At 36.8% G+C, this 12977-nt stretch overlaps 1 protein-coding gene across 2 annotated transcripts in view; it reads left to right on the forward strand.

The window, feature by feature from the left end:
- The window catches only part of PPP4R3B (protein phosphatase 4 regulatory subunit 3B), a 67687-nt gene that overhangs the window by 8881 nt on the left and 45829 nt on the right, over positions 1 to 12977 (forward strand). For both annotated transcript variants that reach the window (XM_081254819.1, XM_081254818.1), the window contains exons 3-4: positions 2961 to 3059; positions 11895 to 12518. In XM_081254819.1, coding sequence (XP_081110945.1) covers positions 2961 to 3059; positions 11895 to 12518 — 723 coding nt within the window. The remainder of the gene's footprint in view (positions 1 to 2960; positions 3060 to 11894; positions 12519 to 12977) is intronic.

Genomic DNA, 12977 nt, shown 5'->3' on the forward strand with positions numbered 1-12977 from the left:
CAGTAAGATATGGAGGAGGAAAAGGAAAGATGAATGTTGTCACCCATTTGGATAGGTACATAGAGATGGAAGGTGTCTACTCTTGATGGCACTTCCCTATCCTCTGTTAACCAACTAGAGGTACACTTCGGTCATCTTCTCAATTTTGACTTACCCAAAGAATTACCTGAGACCCTTGTTAAAAATAAGGATTCTTGGGCTTTCCTCCAGACCTGTACCCAGGGGAGAAGCATGGGAATCTGTGTTTTTTAACCATCTCCCAAGGTCAGTCCTCTGCATTGAAAAAGGATTCTGAATATAAATACTGTTTAGTTTCTGGGATTTTGACTGGCTTATGGGTAAGAGTTTACTGTTAAGAATGGGAAGGAAAGAACAAAAGAAAATGATAGGAAGAAGGGGACTCAGTTATCTTAATTCAGACTTTGTTGCTTACCTCGACTTTTCTCTCAGAAGGTAGATGGAACCAAAATGCAAAGGGCCTTGGATGCCTGGTTAAATGGTTTCAAATTTCATTCATTCTGTTGTAATAGTGATCTCCAAAATAGAATGCATAGTATGAATCATTGGAGAAGAAACCTGTTTATTGTATCAAAAGGAGAAGTTGAATTTTGCGAATATTTAATAAATTCACATGATCAAGGGTCAAAAATAAGAATAGTATTCTGAGAGAAGAGTAACGTTTCCATGAAAAGTGTTCCTAGCCTATTGTGAGTTATAGCCTGTATGTGCAGTTAACTGTTTACAGATATTTTCCAATTTAAACTAACCTGTAACCCTAACAAAAGGAGCATGTGCCTTAAAATGGGTTGAAAACAGTACTGTAAGTGCAAGTGAACAAGATAATGGTCAAACTGACATTTACACTCCTAGTGTAATCTGTCGGGCAAGTGACAAAGCCGAAATAATGATAAAATAGATATTACAAAAAGTTGCCCCTCCCCCAAAATTCAGAATTATTAAAAGGATGTCACTAAATACGGATTTGTATCTCCTATCATTTATGGGTATACTGTGCCCTAACTATATTGGGTCTTAAAATTCTAAATAATAATGATATGGAGCCATTGCAGTTTAAACATTTTAAAATATTGCTTATTTAATCTTTATATAAGCCTTTTAATTTTTATTTTACTGTATGTTTTATAAAATATGGCTATAGTAATATTATACTTCTGTATATAATTTGTAAGTAACTTGAGGCACACGGTTTTTAAAAGTTTGGAGAGCACTGTTCATGTAGCTGTTTTGAGGAGGGCTCTAAAAAAACAACTGAGGAACTGAGGAAAGAACATGGAGCTTGTGTGGGTGCCCTAGTGCTTTAACTAGAATAGCCTTGTTTTTATCTCTCTTTTTTTTAATGGAGATTCTTACTAAAATTTTGTTTATAAAAAGAGTTCTGGTTTTTTAAAAAGATTTCACAACCCCTTCTCTACATGGTGGAAGCCACTAAAGGTTTTTAAACAACCTGATAAAATTTTAGAATAGCTGATGGCAAATATCCCTTCCAAGAAGCATGGCCAGCCAGAAGCTAGAACTTAGATTTTCAGTGTTCTTCTTACCTGATCACACAGCAGATAAGTATTAATCTGAGGCCTAGATTAATTAAGGGATGAGCTACCAAAGTATTGAAATGTTTTCATTTTTAAAACTTTGTCTTTATTAATTTGGGGCTAACTTTTTTTTTTTTTTTTTTTTTTGGCTGCGTTGGGTCTTCATTGCTGCATGCAGGCTTTCTCTAGTTGCGGCGAGCGGGGGCTACTCTTCATTGCAGTGCGAGGACTTCTCATTGCGGTGGCTTCTCTTGTTTCAGTATGGGCTCTAGGCGCTCGGGCTTCAGTAGTTGTGGCGCATGGGCTCAGTAGTTGTGGCACACGGGCTTAGTTGCTCCGCGGCATGTGGGATCTTCCCGGACCAGGGATTGAACCCTTGTCCCCTACATTGGCAGGTGGATTCTTAACCACTGTGCCACCAGGGAAGTCCCTGGGGCTAACTTTTAATTTTATATATTTTTTAATATCAGGCCATAATATTTGTAAGTACTGGTCAGCTGAACAATTAATAAATATAAGGTGCTTTCATAGATTATATTTTTGATAATTAGGGAATAAACTTAAATGTGCATTTTTTTTAAATCAAAGTTTTGGCCATATTAAACTTTCATTATTATGTATCCTTTAAAAGTCCATTTCATTTAGGTGTTGCATAGTGATTTTCGTGTTTAAACTTGCGTGTTTTAATTTAAAACCAAACCTTAGTTTTTAATAAGGGAGTTGACAACTTTTCCCTAAAGGCATAACCTTTTGGGAGGGATATAATTAAGGACATCCAGAAAAGCACTTATCTGAAACTGAGGTTCTTAATTTTTTACTATCGAAGCTGCTAAACTAGGTGCTATTGGTAATACAGGTAGAGCAAGTATTTTCTGTCACCTTTGTTTCACATTCCTTAATATCCTGAAGGCTTTTCCAGATTTAAAAAAGGCAAAAATAGAAAGGGTCAAACCTTAGGATAATTTTCAGCCATTAGTTAGCCTACTGGTAACCAGCTTGAAGGGAAAAATAAATGGATAGGTGGTTAGTGAGTGGAACAGCTGACTTTCTGGAAACAATAGGAAGTAGATGATTAGAATGTCTACATGACATTTTGGCCAAGAATGCTAGACTTTCCATTAAACATTATCTTGGTAACATGAGCTAGAGCCTGCTAACATGTTTTAATATTTTTTGTTTCAGAAAATTGCTCACTGTCATTTTCAGTACCAAAGCTATGATTTCATTGCCAGATATTACTAAAATTTCAAAGGATAACAAAATACAGTTATATGATGTCATTTGAGTGTACATTAATTGCACTTACCTGGGGGCATTGCTGCGCTGTTTCCTGTCCTCTTGGTTTTTATTTATACTTTGTAGTTGTTTCTTTTCTGGTGTGATGATACAGAAATCTTTATTTTTAAACAGGATACATTAATTGTTTGGTCAGAAGCTGAAAACTATGATCTGGCACTAAGTTTTCAGGAAAAAGCTGGCTGTGATGAGATCTGGGAAAAAATTTGTCAGGTAAGGTTATTTTAGTAATTTTTAACTTAAGTTTGCATGCATTCATGATTTATTTTTCATTATATCTAAAAGATGTGTATTAGAATGTGGAGAGATAGTATCTTCATGTGAGAATTTGATAACCTAACCTACAAGTGTCTCTATGTTATACATCAAAATTTTTTACTTGAAATTTTTTTTAAGTTGTAATTTTGTTTTACCACTTTAGATTTTGATAGCATATATTCATAATTAATACCCTACAAAATGTCAAAGATCTTCTAACAGAAAAAAAGATTAAATAGTTACGTTGAAGGCTTTTAGACTTTTCTTTAATATTTGGTCACCTGTTTGCATAATGTTTATGGATAACTGTGTGCCAGACACTAATAATCAAAAGTGCTCATGACTTCAACTCAGAAGGAACTTACAGTGTAGCAGGATATAGGATAGGTGGTAACTCTCAGGGTAACTAGAATTTTTTTTTTAATTGAAGTATATGTTTCAGTTGTGCATTGGAATTTTTTTAATGAAGTTTTTATTTTAGAAGTGTCAGATTTATGGAAAACAAGAGCAGAAAATAGTTTCTATATACTCCTCTGCCTGATATCTCCTCCCCTCACAGTTTCCCCTATTAAATAGTTTTCCCTATTAGCATCTTACATTAGTATACATATTGGTCACAATTAATGAACTAATATTCATACATTATTATGTATTATTATTTATACATTATTATTAACTAAATTCTACATTTATTCAGATTTCCTCAGCTTAAATGTCAGTGTTCCAGAATCCTGTTCAGGGAACCACATTACATTTAGTAGTTATGTCTCCTTGGGCAAATGGGCTATGACAGTTGGTAAATCATAAAATTCATTTTTAATTACTATTTTCTGTAAATGGAGATCACTGTGTTTCATTGGTTGCCTAGTCTAATCTTCTATTACAGTGGGGTTTTTTAATACAAATTTATTTATTTTTGGCTGCGTTGGGTCTTTGTTGTTGAGCACCGACTTTCTCTAGTTGCAGTGAGCAGGGGCTACTCTTCGTTGCGGTGCGCAGGCTTCTCATTGCAGTGGCTTCTTTTGCTGTGGAGCTCAGGCTCTAGAGCGCAGGCTGAGTAGTTGTGGCACATGGGCTTAAATGCTCCACGGCATGTGGGATCTTCCTGGACCAGGGATCAAACCCATGTCCCCTGCATTGGCAGACAGATTCTTAACCACTGTGCCACCAGGGAAGTCCCTATAGTGTTTTTCGACTGTCATCATTTCACTTATATCAGCTTTGCCTCTAGGGATTCTTATCACTGAAGGTTCTTTTTTTTTTTTTTTTTTTAATTCATTTTTGGCTGCGTTGGGTCTTTGTTGCTGTGTGCGGGCTTTCTTTAGTTGCGGTGAGCGGACTTCTCATTGTGGTGTCTTCTCTTGTTGCGGAGCACAGGCTGTAGGCGCGTGGGCTTCCGTAGTTGTGGCTCGTGGGCTCTAGAGCACAGGCTCAGTAGTTGTGGCATGTGGGCTTAGTTGCTCCACAGCATGTGGGATCCTGGACCAGGGCTCGAACCCAGGTCCCCTGCATTCGCACGCAGACTCCCAACCACTGCGCCAGTGAGGGAAGCCCTCACTGAAGGTTCTTGAGTTAGTTTTATGGATCTGACCACAATCATTTTTTTTCCTTGGTCCTCCCAATAACAGTGCCAGATGGCATAATAAAGTGGCCTACAAAAGTGTAGTAAGAATCTTATCATTCCATAGAAAGCTTATTTGACATATGGCTCTAGATCACTAAACTTTTCTTATCTGGGAGTAGATGGTTTGTTTCTTTCCTACCTCATATCTGACTATGTATGCATCATGTATTGCCGGAGCATTATTAGTATACATACATACTAGAATTCTAGTTAATGAACAGTTGGAAACATTAGTAAATATGTTATTTCTTTAATTTGTACAGTACACATAAGAATATAATCCTAATTGTTTTGTTACTATTTCACCTTTTTGTTTTGCCTGTTTTTAAACCTGTGGATGGTGATGGCAAGAAGGTCCTCATTTTTACCCTTTATTATCTCATGTGCTCTCCAAGGATTCAGATTGAATTTTATGTTTGCAAAGTGTTCTGTAAAGTGAGGTGTAAGATCTAAAAAAAAGTGACCTCTATTGCAGACATACATATGCAGTTCATAAATACTTGCTGTTCTGTTCTTGATTCAATAAACTTGAACCATGAATTCATTCATCTATGAAATGGGGGGAAAAATGTTCCATGTAAATAATGAAGGCAATAATTTCAAAATGAAAGATTACTTTTCCATAATATTTATAAGGCTGTTCAGAATATTAATAGCAGTATATAAAGACTAACCTTTTTTTATGATAAATTACTGAAACGTGATATTTTATTTTGTTTTCTCCCTCCAATACCAGCATGGCAACTGGCACACGTTGTGTATGTACTCAGTATATATTTGAAAAATGAGTGAATAAAACAGAAGACAAACATCTTATTTAGAACTAGGGTGTTGAATTACATGCCTGCTAGAACATAAATTTATATTGTGGATAATATTTTCCAGTGATCAGCATATTCAGTTATACTTTGCCCCACTTTTCCCCTCCCCACACCTCAGCACATGCTGTTTAATATATGTTCTTGGATATATATATATATATTCTTTTTTTTTCTCATAATTTCATTCAGTATTAACAACTTAAAAAATGGAAATCAAACAGGTTCTTTAATCTGCTGTTTATTACCTAATAATATGACCAGTAAATACCTTATATTTTAGGAAGATTTAGCTTATTCTTAACAGTCATATAATATACCTACAGGATGTATAAATTATATTGTGTAGAATGTTCTGTATTAGCACACATTGCACAACGGTTTCCTTTTTTTTTTTTAAAGAAGATTTTGGGGGTAGGAGTTTATTAATTAATATATTTATTTTTGCTGTGTTGGGTCTTCATTTCTTTTTTTTTTTTAATTTTATTTTTTTATTGGTTTCTGCTTTATAACAGAGTGAATCAGTCATACATATACATCTGTTCCCACATCCCTTCCCTCATGCATCTCTCTTCTTAATGACTTTGTACTTTTGTCTTAGAACTTTTCACTGAAATTTGTTTTTTACTCTTTTCACTATGTAGTTCGGGAGGTCCCCAAGACTACTCACAGGTTCACTAATTCACTAGAAAGACTTAGAGAATTCCACAAAGCTATTATATTCATGGTGAAGTTTATTACAATGATGTGATTCAGGTTAAAATTACCATTGGGAAAAGGCACATCGGGCGGAGTCTAGGAGAGTTCCAGGCGTCAGTATCCAGTTTTCTCTTTTCAGAATAGTCATGCAGACAGCACTTAACTTCTCACAGCAACGATGGGTGGCAACATGCACAGAGTATTACTGACCAGGGAAACTTACCCAAACCTTTGTGCCCAGCATTTTCATTGGGGTGTTAGTCATATAAGCAGGCTGACTACCCATGTGGCTGACTCTAGTTTCCAGCACTCCTAGAGGTTGAGCTGATATTGTGGGGCCCAAGATCTCCATAAACCATACAGTTATCCACACATGTATGTGGACTGTCCATCATAGCCCAAGGTCCCCAGATAAACAAAAATACTCCCAACAGATAGGATATTCAGAGTGCTTAGAGGTTGACTCTCAGGAGTTAGGCAAGGTCCAAATCTTTCTTTGGGCAAGATTAGTCCTTTACTCCAAAGGCCACCCTTTGGCCCTTGGCCAAGACTCTTACAGCAAAGTGGTCATATTTGTCTAAGCATCTACACTTAGTGGAGCATTTATATGACAGAGCAATAGTATCAGTATGAATATGCCTAACATTTGGAGGAGTCAGTCTGGGCTAGGAGTAGATTTAAAGAAACAACTATTGTGTCCTGTAAAGCCATGATTTACTTTTTATATTTTTGCACTGTTTTGACTGCTCATTACCCTCCTTGATCTACCACAGTTTGTACCTTATGGTAAACTCCTAGAGAACTCTTTAGTATAGAAATTAGCTGATGGTTAACAGTTAGTAAGTCCACTTATTCCTCATGCCAGTCATTTTCTATCAACATTACATGCTGAGGAGGCTTTAATTCAGTTTCCTAATACATTTGATCATAATATCAATATTATCATAAGGCTTATGTACATGAGGTAGTTGGATCAACAGTGGCAATGTTATACCATATTGCGGTATGGTAGTAGATGTAACCTGAAAAAAGTAAGCGTCAGTAGATACTGGCACATTATAAGAATCCCACTCAGTCATTAATAATTGGTCCAGTTCATCATATTGTATGACAGTGTCTCCCAGGGTGGTGTTGGCTCTATCAGGTAGACTTACAGACTTCCATTTTACCTTGTTGAGTCCCAGTAGCAGTGGTAGACTTAGGAAACATATGGCTTCACCCTTCCAGGCATCTGTTACAATTGAGCTAAGAGAATATCATCTCTTACTCTGAGCTTTTTGTAAGGCACCAGTGTTAATATTAGATTTCCTTCATTACATTGCCTATTTATTTATTCCTTTGCCCTCTGTTACCATTTCTCCTCCCCATTTGTCATTGATTTTTACACAAACTTTTCCGCCTTCGAAAGGAATGTTAGGTTTGGCCACTCTGCTGGTCTAGCAAGGTTAATTTTTTACTACACAACTCAGTACTGTACTTTTAAGATCTAGCCATGTTGCTGAGTACACATTTAGTTTATTGCTCCCAGCTACTGTGTTGTATTCAACAGAACCATACGTTGTGTTTTACTTGTTAATTCTGGGAGGTCACTGCTGACCTTTGAAAGAATGATTTCAATAAAAAACCTATTTCTTTGTCATTTCTTAACCCCTTATAATAAGAAAATAGAACTCCTCTCTGAAAAAGATTGACAGCTTAAAGGGCAATAAGTATCTTAAGGGAAATGGTGAATGATAGAACAAAAGAATCATTGTGGAGAGAGAAATTACAAAAACAAGGGCCAAGAAACTTCCCTGGTGGCACAGTGGTTAAGACTCTGCACTCCCAATGCAGGAGGCCTGGGTTCGATCCCTGGTCAGGGAACTAGATCCCACATGCATGCTGCAACTAAGAGTTCGTGTGCCACAACTAAGGAGCCCACGTGCCACAATTAAGGAGCTGGCGAGCCACAACTAAGGAGCCTACCAGCTGGCAACTAAGACCCAGCACAACCAAATTAATTAATCAATTAATTTTTTAAAAAAGAGCTAAGATAATTGATACATATTGAGCTCTTAGAAAGCATAAAATCAGAAGTACATATGGAACTTCTAACCTCAGAAAATGGTAGAGACATTTTCTTTGAAACAGATGAAGGAATTGGATGAAGATAAGTTGTGAGATGGAAAAGAAGAATGTTGGAAGAAGTTGAGCACTGATGGCCTCTTTTTTTCCCAAAGGGAAAAAGTTCTCTCTTATGAGACTTAAAGGGGAAAGTAATAGCGTTTGACCCTTGAAAAGGGGAAAAAAATTAAAGCAGTAGCTATAAGGGACTAGGATAGGAGTGTGGAAAAGAGAAATTTTCATTGAGAAGCCTACTGATAGTGTGGACTTACCATGAACCTTATCACAACAAAAGTTTGGTTTTTTCCTTAACGCTGTTTTCTTTTAATTTATTTATTTTTGGCTGCGTTGGGTCTTTGTTGCTGCACGGGGGCTTTCTCTAGCTGCAGCAAGTGGGGGCTACTCTTGGTTTCAGTGCGCGGGCTTCTCATTGCAGTGGCTTCTTGTTGGGGAGCGTGGGCTTTAGGCGCATGGGCTTCAGTAATTGTGGCACATGGGCTCAGTAGTTGTGACTCGTGGGCTCTAGAGCGCAGGCTCAGTAGTTGTGGCGCACGGGCTTAGTTGCTCCGCAGCATGTGGGATCTTCCCGAACCAGTGCTCAAACCCGTGTCCCCTGCATTGGCAGGCGGATTCTTAACCACTGCACCACCAGGGAAGCCCCCTTAATGCTGTTTGACCAATATTGGAGAGGAAGGGGCTGTGCTCAACAGAGCCTCTCAGGGACCCAAGTTGATAGAGAATTCATTTTAATACTTCCATGATTATTGCAAAGTGGGAAAGAAAGGTGGCAAATCAGAGCACTGGTTTTTGAAAGCTCTTCCCAGAAGTTATACATGGCAATTTGCTCACATTTTATTGGCCAAAGCAAGTCACACAGCTACATGTAACTTCATGGAAGCAATGAACTCACGTGCCACAAGACGGAGAGAACCAGAAATATCTGGTGGACAGCACTATTGTCATCCAGGTAGACACTTGGGTTTATGTGCTGTTGACAGATAGATCAGTCAGGGTTATGTTCAGGATGAATCCAGGAAACTTGTAAGGGATAATACTAGATAACAAAGAAATAAACATGCTGTAACCTAGTGGTTACATGCATGATTCTGGAGCTGTGCTTTTATTCCGAAACATATGCAAACTATGCTCATTTGAAGTGTAAGTTAACTCCTGGTTTCCTCTTATTTGTTCTCTGTAACCTCTGATTCTTCTTCCTTCCCCTCACACTACGTTTTCTCTTTGCTCTGGTTAGTGTCAGAGTCTTCTGGCTTTAACTGTTACCCTAATGCCAAATCTCTATCTTCTGTCCTATTCTTTTTCCAGAGTAGTAGGCCCACAGATTTAATTGCCAGCTGGATATTCAAACAACTCAAACTTAATAAAACTGAACTCTTACTGACATTCCTCTCCCACATTCCCAGTTTTTGTTAAAGAAGCCATAATCTTCCCAATGATGGGTTTAAAACTGTAGGGTCATTGTGTTTCCTTCTCTCTTTTTGTAGCTATCCCATATCTGTCCCAACATCACTATCCAAATTCAGTTGTTCATGTAGCCTTTGGAATAACACCCTAATTTATCTATATTTTCAAATTTGTCTCATGCAGCTGATGCCAGGTTAATTTCTAAAGGACAGTGCTACACATTCACTTCCCTGAACAATAATGCCAGTGTTTTAGCTTGACTTTTCATGATCTGGCTAGAGTCTACATTTCCATTTTTGCTGTTTGCCATATGCATGTCACATATTCCCATTTCTCTGGCTCTGTGCTCTTCCCCTTGCACTTTGAGTACCTTTATCTCCCCTCAGAATCTTACCTATCTTTGAAGGTCCACTTAAAATCTCAGATGCCACTGCTTTTTTTTCCTTTTTTTGAATTTTATTTTATTTATTTTTTTATACAGCAGGTTCTTATTAGTTATCTATTCTATACATATTAGTGTATACATGTCAATCCCAATCTCCCAGTTCATCCCACCACCACCCCCACCACTTTGCCCCCTTGGGGTCCATACATTTGTTCTCTACATCTGTGTTTCTGTTTCTGCCCTGCAAACTGGTTCATCTGTACCATTTTTCTAGATTCCACATATATGCATTAATATACGATATTTATTTTTTATTTTTCTCTTTCTGACTTACTTCACTCTGTATGACAGTCTCTAGATCCATCCACATCTCTACAAATGACCCAGTTTCATTCCTTTTTTATGAAATGCCACTGCTTTTATGATTCCTTCCTTGTGTTCTCTGCTCACCCCCACCCCAAGAGCTGGAATTTCCCTTCCTCTGAGTTTCCAAGGCATTTTATCTGAACTGTTCTTATAACCTTGTTACGTATATTTTCTCTTATATTTATGTGTCATCCTCCCTAAGCCCAGCTACTCTGTTGAGAACTCAGAAGTAAAAGGAATACTCTCATTCCTCTAGGGAAAAAAAGTATCTTGTATGCATCAGTATAGTATATCCGTCTACTTTTTTCTCTGAGTTCTTAGGTCTTTTTTCATATGTTGATTTGGTGGATTTGGAAATTTGTGGAACTTTTTCTGCTTAGGATATTCGGGATGTTTTAAGGTGGAGAAAAGAGGATGATTGCACTCTTGGATTATGAATTAGAAAAATTTATGAAAAGTTAAGTTCTAAACATTTTTTGTTAGAGTAATTCATTATAGAAAATTTGTTAGCCATGCTTTTCTTGAATCATAAAGTAGTCAACCTGAATTATAAAGCAGTTCTTTATTCATTATGTTGTGATTTTTATCTAGATAATACTTGGAGGCTTTATCACAGATGTTAAATGAATGCCAGTTTTTGAAAGAATAGACTTTATTTATTAGTCTATTTATCAGCTTCAGGCTCAGAGCATAAGCAAATACTTTTCCAAAAGTGAAGTTCAAAAGTATTTTGAGGAAATCATATTTTCTTACTCTTGAATATACAAGGAGTTGGGTTTTAATTTGGTTTGAACTCAGTAGTGTCCTTGTTAAGCCAGTGTGATGGTGCTTTGTCATACATAGTAATTTTGGGGGACCAACAGAAGAGTTACTTTCTGCAAAATTCACTCTACTAGGTAGAGTGAATTTAATAAACAACTGCAAGTGGTTATTACATAATTTAATATCAAACATACATAACGTTAGCTGAAATATTCAGGTTATTAGGGATCAGAGTTTACCTCAAGTTGTAAGTTGGGAAATTTAGAGGTGAAACCATCTGCAGTCAGTAACTTAAGACTCAAATAACTGACTCTAAACTAGTTGTATTTTCCCCCTCTAGACTTCACTTTTAATTAACAATGACTGTATTAGTATTGATTCCTTGAAAGTATTGATTTTTACTTAAATTCACTAGTCAGGGGACTTCCAGCAGTCTAGTGGGGGCAGGGGTTCAATCCCTGGTCGGGAACTAGGATCCCACATGCTGTGAGTCGTGGCCCCAAAAAAAGAAATTTATTTAAAAAAAAAAATTCAATGATCAATGATTTGATTCCCAAAATTCTGAATTCTTTTGTATTTTAAGGTAACCAGCTGTACTTGGATATTTTTAGGTTCAAGGTAAGGATCCATCAGTGGAAGTCACACAGGACCTCATTGATGAATCAGAAGAAGAACGATTTGAAGAAATGCCTGAAACCAGTCATCTGATTGACCTGCCCACATGTGAACTCAATAAACTTGAAGAGATTGCTGACTTAGTTACCTCAGTTCTCTCCTCACCTATCCGTAGGGAAAAGCTGGCTCTGGCCTTGGAAAATGAAGGCTATATTAAAAAACTACTGCAGCTGTTCCAGGCTTGTGAGAACCTAGAAAACACTGAAGGCTTACACCATTTGTATGAAATTATTAGAGGAATCTTATTCCTAAATAAGGCAACTCTGTTTGAGGTAATGTTTTCTGATGAGTGTATCATGGATGTCGTGGGATGCCTTGAATATGACCCTGCTTTGGCTCAGCCAAAAAGGCACAGAGAATTCTTGACCAAAACTGCAAAGTTTAAGGAAGTTATACCAATAACAGACTCTGAACTAAGGCAAAAAATACATCAGACTTACAGGGTACAGTACATTCAGGACATCATTTTGCCTACACCATCAGTTTTTGAAGAGAATTTTCTTTCTACTCTTACATCTTTTATTTTCTTCAACAAAGTTGAAATAGTCAGCATGTTGCAGGTAAGTAAACTGAGGTGTTCTTCATAATTTTATTTTCAGATATTTAGTCCCCTTAATAGTTAAGCTGGTGTTCATTCCTTCGTTTTGGAAGATTTCTTTTGTTTACTTTAATTATACTATCAAGCATAGAAAACAGGGCTTTATCTCATAGTTTTCTGAAGAAGAATCATTTCTTAATGTGACCTTTTATATTTCTAAATGTCCTATCATGCAGCTGGGTTTTTTTTTTTTTTTTTACTTTTTGTTTTTTTGCATTAAAAAAATTGTGGTAGAGCATACATGACATAAAATTCAAAATTTTAACAATTTTTAAGTGTACAGTTCATAGCATTAAGTATATTCACAGTGTTATGCAGCCATCACCACTATCCATTTCCAGAACTTTTTCATCATCCCAAACAGAGGCAGCTGTTTTTTAAATATTTTTTATTCCATTTTGTGAGACCTAGTTATTATTGA

Source organism: Mesoplodon bidens (genome assembly GCF_964165515.1).
Source record: "Mesoplodon bidens genome assembly, chromosome: 14".
In the NCBI taxonomy this organism is placed as follows: domain Eukaryota; kingdom Metazoa; phylum Chordata; class Mammalia; order Artiodactyla; family Ziphiidae; genus Mesoplodon; species Mesoplodon bidens.